This window comes from Acomys minous (genome assembly GCF_964271855.1).
Source record: "Acomys minous genome assembly, chromosome: 2".
In the NCBI taxonomy this organism is placed as follows: domain Eukaryota; kingdom Metazoa; phylum Chordata; class Mammalia; order Rodentia; family Muridae; genus Acomys; species Acomys minous.
This window is the reverse complement of record NC_140484.1, coordinates 34,612,047-34,630,832: the sequence shown is the minus strand read 5'-3', so window position 1 is coordinate 34,630,832 and position 18,786 is coordinate 34,612,047. Positions and strand designations below refer to the sequence as shown.

Sequence of the window (18,786 nt, the reverse complement as noted above, 5' to 3'; positions counted from 1 at the left end):
ATACTGTCTTACTATATTATCTTTGTCATTATTTGAATATTCTAACTCTCTACTCTGTCTTTTATCCCTCATTATCTTCTATTTGATCCATTCTGTTGATAAGGCTTTCTACTGAGTTTGGTTTTTTTGTTTTTTGATTTATTGAGATTTTCATTTCCAAGTTCAATTTATTATTTTTCATCATTTCTACCTTGTTACTGAAATCTCTTTCCTATCTTATATTGACTTTCTTATTTTATCCAACTGTTTCTTTGCTGTCTCTTTGAATCTATTCAGAAATGTACTTGTGCTATCATTAGTTTCTTGATCATTCTTATAAACATTCTTTTAAATTCTTAGTCTGGGATTCCATCATCCAATGGAATCCATTGCTATAGAACTGGTCATTGTGGGGAGAGTCATGTTGCTTTGATTTTTCAAGTCTCTTGTGTTTCTGCAGTGGGACTCATACATCCCACATGTGTTGATCATCTATTTCATTTGAAATATTCTAATATCCATGTGGGACTGGCTTTTAATAGGACATGGTACTTTCCTTCCCACTGGACTGGAGCTATACCTTAGTGGTTAAATAAAATCCTCAGAACACATGTTTAGGGCATTGAGCACAATTTACAGCATGGGAAACATGATCTTTGTGTGATCTGTATGTATGCAAGTGTGCATTGTCTCTATGTAGCAAGTTGTGTATGGATGCAGACTGGCTCTGTAGTCACATGCCTGGAAGAAGGTGCCCAGGGCCTTTATGTAGTCACTAGTTTGACTGTAGGTGTTGACCCTACCTCTCTGTAGCCATCTTACTGTCCCTCTCCGGTTATTTGCGTGTGAGCCTCAGTTGACAGGAGAACCTTTGTGGTGTTATGTGCCTCCTATGTTTACCTTTTTGTTGTTTGCTGCACAACTAAAGTCTGGTATAGTTTATAGGCCAGGAAGTGAGTATTTTAATTGGAGGAAACTTTCAGTCTATAAGTACTAGAAGGAACTGTCACCAGGCTTTCTGCCGCATGCACCCTAGTACCTTTAAGCATTTGCCACTCTGTTGGGGACAAAGGTCTGTACAGGCCAGTTTATTTTAGACAACCTGATACTGATACAGATGGCTACCATGGACCAAGATGCCCTTAGATGCTGGGCATCTAAGGGACTGTGAGGCAGCACAAAATGGCTAGCACCACATGTCCAGGGAACCTAAAAGTAAATGGTGACATCATCTGCTATATAGCTCTTTTTAGCAGAGTGTCACTTTGTGTCATCCTATGTAAATATGATTATAAGGTCAGACAACTTCCCTTTTGGATTTGCCTTCACTAGCCTGCCCCTCCCCCCTCTGTGTGTGTGTGAGTGAGTGAGTGTGTGTGTGTGTGTGTGTGTGTGTGTGTGTGTGTGTGTAAGCCTGTGTGCCTACCTTCATGTGGCCTCTATGCAGGCTTACCTTTGTGTCTGTACCTGCATATATGTGGCCAGTGTTCGCCACTATGCACCTGGGTACCTGTGGGCAGCTGCCTACCTAGCAGCATGCATTAATAAAGTACATCTTAACTGTCATGGTCTGTTTAGCCCTCTAGCCTCCTAGGACCCTCTTTTCCTGGCATCAAGTCTTGGTCCTCACCCACTGCTTATCTGCTTCTGGGAGCTGATGAGGCTCACTCCAGTCTGTGGAGTTCTTTCTATGTAGAACTCTGCACAGTTGTGAGTCTTCAGCGTGAGCTATGCAGGGAAGGACTGGCCTCTGAGGGCCTCGTGCCCTTGACTTACAGGGATCTGTTTAAAATGCTTCTTGCTGCTGCACCTGTCAGTCTCTAAGAAAAGAGAATTTCCCCAGCCCCCTCTTTGTTGTACATACTACAGTATTTCTGCCTGGACTCCACATCTTCTCAGTGGTATGTCTCCTGTTGATGATGCCTTTCGAATCTCAGGTTCCTGTGTCCCCTCCTTCTTTGAACCCCATCTTTCCTCTTTACAGGTGCATATTTATGTTCTCTCCTTCTTCCTCCCCCTCCTCTTTGGGAATAGAGTACTCCCCAGTCAGGAGCACTTCCAGAATGACCTCTGAGCTCTCTCCTGTTCAGTTTAGTAAGTGGTTTATTTTTTTCTTTCCTTCTTTGCCACGGAAACTAGTGAGTTTTTGCCACCACCCTTGTAGGATGGCTGCTCTCCAAGCACCCTGCTTTATCCCCAAAGGGAATCCCAGTGGCCAATGGCTGGGCTTCCCCATCCTCCTACAGTTGGTTCCTGTGTTTGAGCTACACTTTTGCTCCCTTGTTGCTACCCACCAAACCATCAGTGCTTCTCTCAGGAACAAGTGAAATAATTTACTTTCTTTGATTTGTTTTATATTAATAAGTGGCTGTTGTCTTGGTTCTACAGAAAAGGCATAACATCCAATCAAAACGAATCTGCGGTTGATTTCCAGGAAGCTGCTTCATCCTTTCCGTGTGTCACCATCAGTTGACAGTGGGTTGTGGTTTATGTGTTTCAGATTGCTGATCGCAACTGCAGCCGGATGTCTTACTATGGCTCTGGCAATAACGATGTTCCAGGTTCAACTGCAGCCCCAAGACCAGTCAGCAAAAAGGTACAGACCAGGGCGCTGTGAGAATAATCCCTGAACAAGGAAGGACTCACTGTGTGTTCATGTCACAATTGGAAATAGACACTCTCACTGGTCTTGTTCCCTGCCCAGCTAACACACTCACACTTGTGCATGTGTGCACTCCCACACTCACAGAAAGAGAGAAGGAGGGAAGGAGGGAGGAAGGAAGGGAGGGAGGGAGGGGGAGAGAGAGGGGAGAGAGGGGGAGAGAGAGAGAGAGAGAGAGAGAGAGAGAGAGAGAGAGAGAGAGAGAGAGAGAGAGAGTGTTGTCTCTTTCTTCATTTTTTGGTTTTGGTTTTTACCGTTTTACATTTTAACTGTTCAGCGACTCTTCATTTAGCTGTGCTTCTTGAGTTAGCTGGAAGGTTTTGTAAACTGTTCTGTAGGACCTTTCCCTGCTGTTTCAGTATATCTGAGCTAGATCCCAAGAACTTAGATTTTGAACGTTACTAGCTAGAGCTGATTTAGATATCCAACTTTGAGAGCCTCTTGTTTAGGGGAAGGTAAGCTGGAGAAAGTTCATCCTGGACAAAAGCAAGTGGCAAAAATTAATATTATTTCAATACCATATGAAGTAACATGCCTTCTTGACTACATGCTCTTGCCTGAGACCAAGCACAGTATAAAACAATCTGAGAGATTCCTCGTGATGACCTAATATCAGCCTTAATTCTGAGTTTAGAAACCATGCAAAGTACGGAATTCCTGAAACCAACCAAAATCCCTGGTGAGTACGGTGCATGTGGCCAAGAAGAGACATGAGCCATCAAGCCAGTTGCCTGTCACGTGTCCTTCTTTGCTCGGCACCCAAGAGTGCTAACTATTCAGGTTGAGGTCCTGATTACCTTTCAAGGTACACTAACTGGAGTCCCAGGGGAAGGAACCTGTTTGCAATCAAAACAGCACAGGAAGATTTTATTACACAGACAAGGAGAGCGGAGCCGCAGACTGGCTCACTTTGGTCTGGAAGAGTGAAGGGCAGGGGAATGGGAGGTGCCACTGGGCCTGCCGCTGTAGCCTATGCTGTGATCCAGGCACCGGATGTCAGCAGGACGTTCCAGAAGTTAACCATGAGAGGGAAAGTAAAAGGAACATGTGATTAGGCCCAAAACTAACTTGTCACAGCATTATGCTGTCACAGCCGCAGGTTTAAAGTTCTGTTTTCCTTTAAAAGCTAAAAAAAAATGTAAGGCTGAGCATGATAGCACAGCCCTTAACACCCAGCACTCAAAAGGCAAAGGCAGAGGGACGTCTGTGAGTTCAAGGCCTGCCTGGTCTACATAGAGAGTTCTGGGGAACTAGAGCTACATAATGAGTCCTGTCTCAATAAAATAAAATGAAAAACTCAAACAATGAACATATTTGCCTAAAGTCTGACTTCCTTAATACATATCCTGTTTGGTTTTGCGGTTGCCTGGCTTTGACCCAGAACGGCCAGAAGGGAGTCGGTTTTATTTCAGAGGGAAGTTTAGCCAGCGTGTTACCTTCATAGCTCAGCAAACAGCTTTGCTGCTTGGCTGTCTTCTGTAACCTCTGGGGCAAGGTGTTCTTACAATAACTCTGTCCAGTAAGCAACATAAATTACATTAAGAAGCAGCTTAGCCTTGGGTAATCTCTTCCTGCCATAAGACTCTGGCAGACAGACTGACCTATTTCTAGCGGCTGAGGCTGGCGGAGCATGTTTTTCTTCCCATGGGAGGGCGGAGGTGCAGCGTGTTATCATGTGCACAGTTGTCAACCAGCAGGATGAACACTCATCTCCACCTCTCCCAGATGTCCCAGCCTCACTCCCTCCACACCAAGCAGATGTGCTCCTATGCACTACGATCACCAAGGGTTAACCTGCCTGATACAACGTGGGAAACCAGTAGATGAGCTAAACTGACCGTGGGAAGGCCTTGGAACACTCTGACATCTGCTCGGAGAGTTTTCCATTGGTCTCCTTTCAATTTAGATCATTAGCCCTCACAGTCATACCACTGTGTCTATCTGTCCATTTTTGTTTTGTTTTACTTGTTTTAAGACAGGGTCTCACTACGTAACCATGTCTGGCCTGGAACTCACTCTGTAGACTAGGCTGGCCTTAATTCATAGAGATCTGCCTGCCTCTCTCTGCCTCTTGAGTGCTAGGATTAAAGACACATACCACCAAACTTAGCTCTTTTTAAAGTGTGTGTGTGTGTGTGTGTGTGTGTGTGTGTGTGTGTGTGTGTGCGTGCGTGTGTTTTAATGCAGAGATTCACTGAGAAATCCATCCATCACTTTTCCCACATGAAGCTATCGTGGGATGATGCAAAGAAAAGCTGTCCAACCTGGAAGGCATGTGGGTAGCATCCAGACAGAGTATGACCTTGGACTATCAGCATCAGCATCCCCTGGAGAACCCCCACAGAATGCAAATTCTCAGACCCTGCTCCAGATCTTCTGAATCAGCCTCTCTAAGGGTGGCATCAGCCATCTGAGGGTTACCGAGTTTCCAAGGAATTCTGATTCATACTCAAACTTGAGGATCATAGCTACCAACAAACCAGTTTTGTGGATGATTAAACTAAGGGCAGAGAGGGGGATGGATGCATTGTGTGGTCCGTGGGACTTCCAAAGCGATTCCTCTCTAACACACACCATCAGTTCCCACTAACCTGAAGGGCTTCCCCATAGGACGCAACTGTTATTCCAACACTGGGACTAAGGTGCAATGCCCCACTGCCCACCTACATGTTATTTCAGCACTGATTTTTGCCACCTGCCATATGGCCTGGGGTACCTTGCAGACATGCTTAAGCAGCTATTGTGTCATCGAAGAAGGAAAGCGGGGTTAGTGAGTATTAATTAACCTTGGCACCACAGCCAGCTTTTGTTTGTTTGTTTGTTGTTTAGCATTTCCATGAGGAGCTCGCCCTGCAGATGGTGGTCAGCACTGGGATAGTGAGAGAGACGGTCTTCAAGTACGCCTGGTTCTTCTTTGAGCTTCTGGTGAGATTCTTGTGTTTGTATTGTGGTCCGCCAGGCAAGCAAAGCACACCTGGGAAAGGCAGGTTCCTGTGTGAGGACCTGGCTGTGTGAGGACCTGGCTGTGAGCCTGGCGTTGTTCCTGGAAATGCAGCTCTTCTTCACCCTCTGTTCATCTTCCATCAAACTCTGTTGACTCTAACTTGAAAAAATCACCCGCCCCCATGTTTGCATCTCATCATGGTTCCTGCCTGATCCAGCCGTCATTGTTACTCATGTGTCCCTGGCCGCATCTTCCTTTTTCTTCATCCTGTATCCTTTATGCTCTCAGCCCCCGCCCCCTTGCCTACGCAGCCAATATTATACAGACTGTGTCAATCTCTACATAGTTTTCAGAGTGCTAGAAATAAAGTGCCTTTTTTCTTTCTTTCTTTCTTTCTTTCTTTCTTTTTTTTTTTTTTTTTTTTTTTGGCTTGTTTATTTTTAGAGACAGGGTTTCTCTGTTTAGGCTTGCCTGTCCTGGAACTCATTCTGTAGACCAGGCTGGCCTTGAACTCAGAGAATCCACCTGCCTCTGCCTCTACTTTCAGAGTGCTGGGATTAAATGCATGCACCACCACTGCCCAGCTATAATGTGCCTTTTTTTTTTAAATCCCAGCTGAAGTGCCCTTGTATAATCCTAATGTGTACCTCTGCCTCATGCCACACTCCCGCTCTTATTTAGCCACATCATGCCCATTTTAGTTCCTGGAAAATACCAGGCCTGGTTTTTTTGGCCTAAAGCTTTTTTTTTTTTTAATCCCTCTCACAAACTACCTCTCATAAACCACTGGGCATGGTGGCGCACACGTTTAATCCCAGCACTCGGGAGGCAGAGGCAGGCTGATCTCTGGGTTCGAGGCCAGCCCTGGTCTACAAAGTGAGTCCAGGACAGCCAAGGCTATACAGAGAAACCCTATCTTGAAAAAAAAACCCAAAACTACCTTTTTCTCCCACCCCCAAGACACTTTGTGCTCTGTCTTCTGTCTCCAGCTTACACGGCACCACCACAGCCCTCTCTGCTCTCCTTTCTGTTCTCCCCTTAAAGACCCCACTCCTCCCCTTACTAGCACTGTGCACCGTTTGTCATTGTTTTTCTGTGTTACCTGCTGGGTTTCTAGGGTTTGATCTGTCTTCATTATTCTGTCTGTGTCTGACAGTGTTTTGGTGTCATACAAGCAGAACCAACTACACTAATAGCAGTTGACAAGAGTAGGAAACCTGTGTCTGTCTGTGTTTACCCTACCACTACTGTCAGTCTCCCAGCAGAGCAGCGAAAGATACATTCATAGTTCCTCCATTTTAAAATAAAAATGGTGCTGATACCTACTTCTGTTTCAGTATTAGTGGACATAGAAAGATTTTGTCATAAAGAATAGAGCCTGGAAGATGACTCGGTGGGTACAAGCACGTACCGTGCAAGGTGAGGGCCTGGGTTCTAATCCCCAGAGCCCACATACAAAATCAGGCCCAGTTGCATGTGCCTTTCACCCCAGCATTGGAAGACAAAGATAAGTAGATCCCGAGAGCTCATTGGCTGGCCAGCTCACCCAAATCTGCAACCTTCTGGTCCAGTAAGAGTCCCTAGATGGAGCCAGGTATGGTGGTATATACCTCTAATCACAGCACTCCGGGAGGCAGAGGCAGACAGGAGGATGCTTGTGAATTTGAGGCCAGCATGGTCTAAAAATGGAGTTCTGGGACACCCAATAGAAAAACCCTGTCTCAAATTAACAAGCAGAGTCCATAGGTAATAAGGCAGTGAGCAACAGAAAAAGACTTCCATAATCCAAATCCTACTTTAATCTCCACAGCGTGCAGCATGGGCACATGCGCCCCCTTTCCGTTGTGGAACTGGGGGTTAAACTTAGTGTCAGGTGCATGCTAGGCAAGCATGCCACTCCCAGATTCTACTCAAAAATAAAACAAACATGTTCTGTATGCTCTGCTTCTGTTTGCCCTCTCACCCACCATCACGGGTACCCCTCAGAAAAGATCTAGTTAGGCCATGATCCGTCTGCACATAGTTCATAAAATAAGCCCAAATGCTAAGTCAAAATTGAAGACTAAGAAAAGCAAAACGTAAAAGCTAAATTTGAAAAAAAAAAAAAAGCTAAATTTGCTGTAACTAAGAGTGCCTTCATTATTAACTCACACATTTGCGCTCACACGCACACACTTCATGCACACACTCTTAGATCTTAGGGAGTGCCTTGCTCGTTGGAAAGGCACCCAAGTCCCTGGGCAGGGCCTCAAGCCCAGCTGCATGAGGGTTCCAGCAGCAGCCCTGCAGCTCTTGAATCCATCTTGAAACCCCATGAGAGCCCCGCTTATCCCCATAGCACACTGCAGGGCTAGAGAGATTTGCTCAGCCAGGGATGGGCGGAGCCTTATCCTCTAACTCTTGGACCCATATTCTTTTTTTCTTTTTCTTTTTCTTTTTCTTTTTCTTTTTCTTTTTTTTTTTTTTTTTTTTTTTTTTTTTTTTTTTTTGGTTTTTTGAGACAGGGTTTCTCTGTGTAGCCTTGGCTGTCCTGGACTCACTTTGTAGACCAGGCTGGCCTCGAACTCACAGCGATCCACCTGCCTCTGCCTCCCGAGTGCTGGGATTAAAGGCGTGCGCCACCACGCCCGGCTCCCATATTCTTTTTATTCACTCTTTTGCCTCTTTAAGAAGCTCAGAATTTCAATGCATCTCCTCAGTCCATCATACTAGGCTAGCCCATTCCATTCAGGAGTCACCATTAATTCAGTGTGTGACGGTGGTTATTCGGTTCCCCATTAGCATGAGCTTGGCTTGAGTGGTTCCACATAGCATCTTATAGCTCTGTTTCAAAGGCAAGTTTGTGTTCTCTGAAGAAGTAACAACGCCCCCGTCCATCAGGTAACCCCACTAGCAGCTGCCCCCTACCCCCCAGCTTAAAAAAAAAAAAAGAACAATATCCAAAGTAAATTGAGCATCTTATTTATGTATGCTAGTTATTGCTTTAAAGATTTTAAAAGCAGTGTCTCATTTAATCCTCGTCCAGCCTTGTTCAGGGTCTTTGTGACTCTTGAATTTGCAGGTGGGGCTGAGGGAAGAGTAGTGGCCACAGAAGAGCCTCCAGGTGTCTGTACTTTTGGCAGTGTGATTTCATTGCGCAGAACCTACAAGGAGCTAAGAATCCCAGAAAGGGTGAAAATTGCTCCTGATCTGGCCTAGTTGTCCACTGGGACTTGTTTGTCTTACGAGGAAGCGAAAGCAAACATGCCCCTCTTACCTCTAGGAATCCCCTTCTGCTACACCAATGACGTATTTAGAAAAGTTCCCATGGATCAAAGCCCTCTGATAGGGTTGGTCAAAATGCAGACCTACCAAGACTGCAGGCACCAGACTGTAGCCACTCTGTCAGGGCTCAGCAGCTGAGAAGCATTTATCACAAGGCTTTCTTCCCAGGGTTTCTGCAGTGTGACAGAAGCCAATCAAGATTGGTGAGGCAGCCAGGGTGCAACAGCTGCCCGAATCTTTTATTTATCTAACCTCAATCTGAAGAACCACAAAGAGGAAATAGAGCAGTTGGGGCATGGAGAAACCTAGAGGCAGAGAAGAGGGTCCACACAACAGGGGCGGGGGCCTTAGAAAAACATTGACCCTGCCAGGACCACTTTGTGGCAGCAGGAGTGACAAATGGCCAAACCTTTCACCAGTGATCTCAGGCTACAGCCTCCTGTTCACCAATACAGCCAGGAGCCACAGGGAGAGAGGGGAAGGGACCATTGCTACAGTGGACAGATACCTCCCGAACATTCGCAGGTGGAGAAGGGCAAGAAACCACACGGAGGCTATGTCCATGACTAGGAAAGACCCAGACAGGACCCTCAGGCCTCCATGCGTTGTTGCATGCTTACCTACTGATGCTCAGAAAGCCTGAAGGGTGTGGCTTCCCTTTAGCTTAGGGAGCAGAGGGGCAGCTTGACACTTCCTGCTGCGCTGGCCACCCGGTGCTAGTGAACAATAGCTGTGTACACTTAGTTCTTGGGTGTGTTTCACGCTTTTTAATGAATGAGCTCCTGTGTGGCTAGAAACCACTGATTCAGACCTTGGAGGCCCGGAGGTAAATAGGTGACCTAGTTCACTTCCTCTGGACATGTCATTCTGCACGAGGGATGGGGGGGGGGGGAGGGGGTCTGAAAGGTGTCCATTCTCAGAACAGGCCACAGAGGCAAATGTGGGAGAAATTAGTTTTCTACCTCCCCAAACCCTACAAATGACAGTTGAGCCCCACTGACACTTCTGCTGGATTCTTCTGTGAAGAGTCCGGGGTATAAGAGCTGGCAGCTTGGCTGACAGTCTGGACGGAGGCCATCAGCGGGGAGGTGCTATTGTGAGAATTATTTATTTGGTTGTGGATGGCCCAAACTCAGCAGGCAGGAGCCGAAAGTAACAACAAGTTCAACAGCCTGGCGCTAGGGTGGGTTAGCCAGCAGAGGATCAGGATCAGGGCCACCTAAACAAAGAAGCCTTGTCTTCCCGGGCCATTGGCTGGGAGTATAGTGAGAGAGATGGCTTTTGTTGAACAAAAAATCATGCCCTAGTCCCACCCCTCTTTCAGGTCCTCTCACTGTGCCTCGGCGTGGATCTTTGGGAATATGGATATGCCTGTGTGGCCTGGGCTGGAAAAAGCACATTTAGGTTAGGAGCAACCGTGGCTCTTACATTGGATTTTACGTGTTTGGGTCTGTCCCAGGACACTCTCTGAAGCATGCATCAGAAAGCTGCCCATGTCCTCCCCTCCTGGGTTGCTTCCTCTGGCTTGTACCTTGTTTGTCTCAGTCTTGACAGGCTCATGATTCAAGAAACAGAGCTTCCTGATTCCCCTTAAACTAATCATGCCCAGACGCTCATCTCTTAGGTGATTTTTGGTCCTGTCAGGTTGACAGTTGGCAGAAACCACCACCCCAACCTTTCCAGTCAGACTGCCCCAAATAGCTCTCAGCAAGCTGAGACTGTAACACCCAACTGTAACGCTCAACTCTGATGATGGCCAAGGAATATATTGACCTGGGATCTCCTAGCTCAGAAGGAACCCAGCAATTATACATGACCTAGGCTTTAAAAATATAGTAGGCCTTAAACTAGTATTTTACTAATTATCAATTGGTTACTCGATTAGTTAACTGTAAGTTAGCCTTAAGAAACTCAAACATAATTTCCCTTAGAAGCTGAGCCAACATGGGCTTTATAATGAGACCTATCTCAAAAACATATATTTCTGTCCTCCAGAGCCAGTGTTCTACATAATGATTCAGTTTCTAGATATCCAACAAAATCCTAATCATTCTACAATATAGTTTACATTTTAATTCCTGGAAGCAGAAATTAACTCAATGTGAACTATAGAATTGCTTCCAGGAAAAAAAAAAAGTTTAATTTTTAAACTCAGTATAGGAAGGACCTTTCACCCTTGTTCTCCTTACTGCAGCTTCAGGAAGACAGCCTTATAAAATGGTTCCTGTGTGTGTCTTGTGTCCTGTACCGTAACAACCTGTGTGGTTCTGAGAAGCCAGCCTCACTCTGTTCCGGGGTGGAGACTGCTGGGGAAGGGGGAGTCTTGTGACTCTGTGTCTATGTTAAGGGTCCAGGTTTTGTCAGCTGACCCCTGACTTGGGGTCAAGAAGAGGACACTCTACCCACCTCCAGCCACCATGGCAACCATCCTGTGTGTCAGAAGCATTCTGTAGTTAGAGGCAGCTTGGACACCACCAGCACCATTGTGAAAGATTTCCTTTGAGCCATTCCATCTTCTGCACATTGTACAGGCAGGACAAAGATCTCTGTGCTGAGATTGTCTCATCCCTCTGCAGGTGAAAAGCATGGCGCAGTACGTCCACAACCTGGATAAACGGGACAGTTTTCGGAAGACTCGCTTTTCTGACCGCTTCAAAGACGACATAACTACCATTGTTAATGTGGTCACCTCGGAGATAGCAGCCCTTTTAGTGAAACCTCAGAAGGTAACTGTGTGTCTCCACTTCCTAAAGCATTTGCCTTGACTGTGTTACACCAGAAAACAGAAAGAAAAAAAAAAGCCTCATTGGAAAGCAGTAGTTAAAATATAACAATAATTAAAATATGCTGGTCCAGCCCCTGGGGTGTGGCTAGAGATTTCTGTAAAGACATTTGCAATGTGGTTTATCATGTAAAAAAATTTTTTTTCAAGACAGGGTCTCTCTGTGTAGCCTTGGCTGTCCTGGACTCGCTTTGTAGACCAGGCTGGCCTCGAACTCACAGAGATCCACCTGCCTCTGCCTCCCAAATGCTGGGATGAAAGGCCATGCCCAGCCCTATAAATGGTTTTTTATCATTGAAAAGACTCTTGCTCTTGGGAGATCCAGTCTGAAGTTTTATGGAGTAAATAGGGGTGATATTTGTCACCTAGTTGAAAATGGTTTCAAAAAATACATCTATATATAGAGAGAGAATGATAATAATGCAAAGTTCACAAAAGGTAAAGTACTGGTGACTTCTTGGTATGATTTTTGCACCAGTCTATAACTTGAAATCATTTCATAGTGAAAAGTTTAAAATAAATATAAGAATTTAATGACTCAGGGAATAAAAGTACTTGCTGCCAAACCTGCTGGACCTGAGTTCAATCCCCAGAACCTTCACGGTGAAAGGGAAGCAGCTTCCGCACATTGTCTCTTGGCCCCATACATGCACCGTAGATCACATTAGCCACCATCACAAATAAGTAAATAAATGGAATCTGTTTTTGTTTGTTTGTTTGTTTGTTTGTTTGTTTGTTTAGAGGAAGGGTCTCACTATGTAGCTCTGACTGTCCTGGAACTCACTATATAAAAATCTCATAAATAAGAGCACTGAGAAATAATAAAAATAAAACAGAAAAACCAAACGAAAAGTAGCCTGTCTTCAGGTCTTGAAAAATGTCACCTTTCCAAGCGTGACTCTGACATCTCTCAGGCGGAGAACCCTGCCTAATTGGAAAAGACATGATTCCTAAGCCTTTTTATTCTGATTGCAGTTTTTGTAATACTCCTAACAAATCAAGAGTATTATTATCTCCTGGGGGCTGGAGGAATGGGTCAGCACTTATGAGCCATTGCTGCTCTTACAGAGAAGACTGGGTTTGGTTCCCAAAAAACCAAGTGGTAGTTTACAGAATTCTCACACACATAAAATAAATAAATCTAAAAGATGTTTTAAGTTTATCTCTTTAAAGATAGTGAATCCATTTCAAGTTAGTTTGCACACTCCACCCACACACACACACACACAAAAAGCCAAGTATGGTGGCACACATTGATAGTCCTAGAATTCAGGAAGCTGAGGCAAGAAGATCAGGAATTTAGAGCAAGCCTGGCCTGGATAGCAATACTTTGTGTTAATAAGCCAAAACAAGTAAAAGTAGAAATCTTTTAAAGTAAAAACTAAAAAAAAAAAATTGAGTAAATAAATATAAAAAATTCAGAACCCAAAAGTGTGTGTGTGTGTGTGTGTGTGTGTGTGTGTGTGTGTGTGTGTATATATATATACATACATATATATATATGCATATATATAATGAGATTGATTATACGCCTATAATTGTGCATGTACAAGACAAGACAAATCGGGGGAAAGTATATCTAAATGTCACCCAGAAGGTTAGTGGGCCAATATAATAGTATCTTTCTCTTCCAGTGTTCACACCACGAACCTGGTAGGTCCTGTCCAGGACCAAAACGTATGATCTGTGTTTCTGTGTTCATTTTAAAGGAAAGTGAACAGGCAGAAAAGATCAACATCAGCCTGGCTTTCTTCTTGTATGACCTTCTCTCACTCATGGACAGAGGCTTCGTGTTCAACCTCGTCAAACATTACTGCAACCAGGTGAGTGCCCTTGGAGAGGCCAGTGGCCCCTTCTTCCTGACTTTCTGTCCATGTCACGGGGGGAGGGGGGTTGGGGGGGTGGGGGGGTGGGGTTCCTTTCTTCAGCGTGACTCTCACATGTGTTGTACTTTGACCATCTGTACAGTGTGTGGTGTCTTCAGCCACACTGGATCGCCTGGACTCCTAGAGCATGCATCAAAGCAGCCAACAATTCAGTCTGTAGAGACTGAAATCTCTTAGCAATGTGATTTCTTCCAGTTAACATTTAAGAGAAATTATGGAACTGTGCATTTAATGTTTGATCAGAGCAAAGTTTAAGACTCAAACGGTTTGGGGGATAAAATGTTGGCTGCAAGCACGCGGGCCTGAATTCAGAGCTCCAGCTGCTACCTAAAGCTGGTGATGTGTGCTTCCCCTCACCCCAGTGCTCCTGGAGACAGACATTGGGAGCGGAGATCGAGTAGATCCCAGGGGCTTGCTGGAAAGCCATAAAAGAAAGCATTTCATATCAACTTCTGGACCTGTATACACAGAGAGAGAAAGAGAGAGGGAGAGAGAGAAGGGAGGGAGAGGGAGAAGTGAGGGAGAGGAGAAACCAAGGCAGGAAGTTTATTTTCACTTATTAGGATTATTAATTAAATTGTGGTTTGAGGGTTCTAATATTTAAAACAAAACAAAACAAAACAAAACAAAAAAACATGATGAACTCAGAATTTCCAGTAACACAAAGCTCACATTTTTTTAATGCAGTACAAGTGATAATTCTTTCCTGGAGGTCTGCTGGTGTGTGTTTGTTTGTTTGTTTCCTTGTTTGGTTTTGCTTTTGTTTTGTTTTTTGTTTTTGTTTTTGTTTTTGTTTTGTGTTTTGTTTTTTGTTTTTTGTTTTCTGTTTTTTTGAGACAGGCAGGGTCTCTCTGTGTTAGTCGTGGCTGTCCTGGACTCGCTTTGTAGACAAGGCTGGCCTCGAACTCACAGCAGTCCGCCTGCCTCTGCCTCCCAAGTGCTGGGTCTAAAGGTGTGTGCCCAGCGGTTTGCTGCTGTTGTTGTTTTGAGACAGGGTCTCACTGTGTAGCTCTAGCCGTCCTGGAACTATGTAGACCATGCTAGCCCTGCCTCCTGAGTACCGGGATTCAAGGCCTGCGCCACCCCCCTCCCCCCCAACCCCCCACCCCCGCTTTCTCCCCAGAGTTTTTACCGTACTTCTTGATTGTCCCCGTCAGAATGTTCTAGCAATAAGACTATAAACAGCACTTGTTGCTGCTGCTCTCCTCCCACATTTCTTCTCTTCACCGCTGCCACCATGTCTGCTGCTTAGTACCACAGCCACCACAACTGTCGTCCCCCCCTCCTCCCAAGCTGTCCTCATCACCGCAGTGTACTCAGCTCTCAATAATTAGTGATGCAGTGGCTTTAAAGTCTCCCATTTCTGTGGCTCTCAGTTCCATGTTTGTAAAACGCAAGGACTGTCCTCTGTGGTGCAGTGAGGACTGTGGGACCTTATCAAGGAGAAAGGTGTGACCCAGTGTCACAGGACCTTCCCTGGGCTGCAGGAGAGGAGCAGCCCTTCCCAGTGAGACCATCCAGAGGCTTCCAGCAAGGAGCAAGCATCCGGGGGGAACCAGGAACTTGTAAAGACATGTGGCCAGAGCTCAGGCTTGTGTGTGTGTGTGTGTGTGTGTGTGTGTGTGTGGTGTGTGTGTGTTGGGGATGACTGGTGAGCGGTACGGTTGCTCTGCAGTACAGTGGGGAATCTGGGTCAGAGGGCTGAAGGTGCCTAATAACTGCAGATCTTTACCTTGTCAGTTGGGAGCAGCTGTGCAGCTCAGGGCTCAGGCGCTCTGCAAAGTAGGAGCTAAGGCTGGAAATCTGTCTGGGTTTGAGCTGCTCTTGATATTTTGATTGTGAGCCTAGCCTTTAACAGCTGACTCATCTCTCTTCGGTCTGTTGAGCTGTTCTCTAGAAAGAAATACAGGAAGATGCTTGACTGTATACCCGTTGGCTGTTGCTCAGTATCACACAGGAAATGTGTGACGCAGCTGCACCGAGCTCTGTCAGATTCTTGGCTTGGGACTGCTAATGCACAGCACTGCACAGCAAGCACTCAGCAGATACTGTTGGTGCTTACACAACTTAAAATATTTCATAAATTGCTATTAGCCAACCATAAATTCTGATTAAAATTATAAAGTGGCTAACTTTAATCCCAGTATTCACGGAAGCAGAGGCATGCAGATCTCTGTGAGTTCAAGGCCAGCCTGGTCTATGTAGAGAGTTTCAGGCCAGCCAAGGCTACAAGTGAAACCTTGTCTAAAAAACAGCAGAAGATCCCTATCAAGTGATTTCTTCTAGCTGAAAATTGTAGAGTATATTATATATAGCTAGAGAGTTAACATTCTAGCTATATTATTAAATAATTTAGCTGCAATGCTTTTAAGTATTAAATTATATATCAAACAGCTAAGGTACATTTAAGACTACAAGTAAGGCATATTTTAGAGCTATATTAATAATTTCTTTTTTTTTCCAAGACAGGGTTTCTCTGTGTAGCCTTGGCTGTTCCGGACTTGCTTCGTAACCAGGCTAGCTTTGAACTCACAGAGATCCTCCTGCCTCTGCCTGAGTGCTAGGATTACAGGCATGTGCAACCACACCTGACAATTAATAATTTATTAATTTTCAGATTTCTTAATTGTGGAATTAAAATAGTTTGGATTTTTTCTGTAAGTTTTCTTGTGTCTTCTTTCATTACATAAATGCATTATTTTATAATTATAAAAGAAATGGTCTTAATGCTTTTAAATATTTGTTTTAAAATAGATGGCTCTATAATTAATATTTGTATTAAGAAATTATTTGACCTACAATACATTTTACATTCACTTAAGGTATTTTTAAAAATATCTGAAGTTGACATTTCTGTCCTAATTAAGCAAATTTATCTGTTTAAAAACTTTCTTGGAAGCAGGGCATGGTGGCGCACACCTTTAATCCCAGCACTCAGGAAGCAGAGGCAGGTGAATTGCCGTGATTTCGAGGCCAGCCTGGTCTACAAAGCAAGTCTAGGATAGCCAAGGCTACACAGAGAAACCCTGTCTCAAGAAAAAAAACCCAAAACTTTCTTGGGAGTCTTTTCATGAAATTGCATGTCCTAAAACTTTGAAGATTAATCCAAACTGACAGGTTTTGGGATAGTCAAGAAAAGATAGATAACTGATCTTAATATCAGCCCATTAAATACAATGTAAATTGTGGTAAGAAATATTAGTATATATTATAAGTATTGTTGATTTGAAAATTCTTTCAATAAAATAGGAATTGTTCACTGTCTAAAACCACTCAGGGCATGGGAGGCCAGAGTTAACATTAAAATGTATTATATTCTATGTGTACCATGTTCAAAACACAAATATAACACTTTCACAAAAGTAAATCCTAAATTACTAAGTTTCGTATTACTTTATTCTGTTTCTCATACTTTTTCAATTCATCATAGAGAGTTACTTCTTATGTATTAGAAATCCCCTTAGTCAAAAAAAAATCTACTGGGGCTGATTTTCAAATAGTTGAATGTGTAAAAATTCAAGTTTGGTGTGTGCACGTGTAGTAGACGTGTCAGTAGTGAGGAAACACACAACTTAGCGCCAAAACCCAGAGATGGTCCCTGGCTTATTTATATGACAGCTCTTTCCAAGACAAACTACATCAACCCTTGAGTTTCCCAGCATTGTCCTGGGTAAGAGGAGAGTCCTAAGGAGACGTCCCCACCCTCCACCTCCAACTGCCTGGCCCTGAGGCAGATCCCGTCAGACTCAACAACAGCAAACACTTCAGAACTGCTGGGCTCCAGAGCACTGGATGCATCTTGCATACACGTCCATCTGTTTTCAAACCTGTAGGATGGACGTGGGGAAAGGCGATCCCAGAACAGCAGGGCGTGGATGGCTGTGCAGGGTGGGCTGTTTTTCTTTCAAAACAGAAGTAAGGCAGTCCACAGCACTCAGCCACCCGCCCTGCCCAGCGCACTCTTCAGCTGTCACTTTATGGTGGCTGTTTGTACGTTAGCCTCTTAGACACAGTTGAGTTTTCATACAATGTGTTCAGCTGTGCTGTGCTGAGGCCATATCCCGTGCTTATTTTCTACACCGGTTTGCTGTGGCGTTGATTAGACGCGGGAAGGTTGGGCAAGAATTCTCATTTGGGGCTGCTGTTAGGAATAGTAGTAAATAAAAGTTGGCTGCGGCCCCCAGAATGACATCTCTTACTCTCTTGGATTAATCTTTACTTAAATTGGTGTCTTACTTTGCAGAGAAAGAGTATGTTAGTGTCTGTTTTTAACTCAGTTCCAGTAATCCTATTATTCTAAACATTTCTTTTCTCTGCCTACTCCCTTTCAGCTATCAGCCAAGCTTAATGTCCTTCCAACGCTCATTTCCATGCGGCTGGAGTTCCTGAGAATCCTCTGTAGCCATGAGCATTACCTCAACCTGAACCTCCTCTTCATGAACACCGACACTGCGCCAGCATCCCCGTCCCCCTCCCTGTCCTCCCAGGTAATCCGCTAACTAAAGGGAAAGAGTCTAGCTACTTCAGGACGTAGCTTAGTTCAGTCATACATCTCCCGTAAATATTGCTCTTACTAATTAGAGGAAAACTCACATTTATTCAAACCAGATCAGTTGATCCAGAGATGGGCAGTAGGCTACCCTGAAGCTGCAGCATCTGATTGAATGTTGACAAATCAAGTAGTTTGGTTCAAGAGTCCCTAAGGAGGCTAATTACATAGGAAGAATCCATGGGCAGGGAGGATCGCCTGAGCCCAGGGGTTAGCTGTACATCAGCCTGAGCATTTAGTGAAACCTCCTTTTTAAAAATAGTAAGAGTAGCCGGGCGTGGTGGCGCCTGCCTTTAATCTCAGCATTCAGGAGGCAGAGGCAGGTGGATCACTGGGAGTTTGAGGCCAGCCTGGTCTACAAAAGAGTCCAGGACAGCTACACAGAGAGACCCTGTCTTGAAAAACAAAAAAACAAACAAACAAAAAAACCAAAATAGTAACAACAATAATAGGAAGAAGGAGGAAGAGGAGGAGAAGGAGGAGGAGAACTTGGCTTAGTTATTTGTGCCAGATGATAATACTCCAACCACTAAAATGTCACCTGGGACACACGTGATTTACAGGATCAATTCCAAGAGTATATCTGTCTGCTGCAGTTTGTTCTATGGGCTGATTCCTATGACTTCCCCATGATGACCTTGACCTGGGTCCTTTCCCCATGTTCCTCTTCCGGCTTCCCCAAGGAGTTGACAGACACAGGGCCCCTCCTCAGAAAATCTC

At 44.6% G+C, this 18,786-nt stretch overlaps 1 protein-coding gene across 4 annotated transcripts in view; it reads left to right on the top strand.

Moving 5' to 3' along the window:
- Nucleotides 1–18,786, top strand: part of DOCK8 (dedicator of cytokinesis 8) — a 204,464-nt gene that overhangs the window by 133,553 nt on the left and 52,125 nt on the right. For all 4 annotated transcript variants that reach the window (XM_084771714.1, XM_084771715.1, XM_084771716.1 and 1 more), the window contains 5 exons: nucleotides 2,480–2,575; nucleotides 5,471–5,566; nucleotides 11,426–11,575; nucleotides 13,341–13,454; nucleotides 17,849–18,004. In XM_084771714.1, the coding sequence (XP_084627840.1) occupies nucleotides 2,480–2,575; nucleotides 5,471–5,566; nucleotides 11,426–11,575; nucleotides 13,341–13,454; nucleotides 17,849–18,004 (612 nt within the window). The remainder of the gene's footprint in view (nucleotides 1–2,479; nucleotides 2,576–5,470; nucleotides 5,567–11,425; nucleotides 11,576–13,340; nucleotides 13,455–17,848; nucleotides 18,005–18,786) is intronic.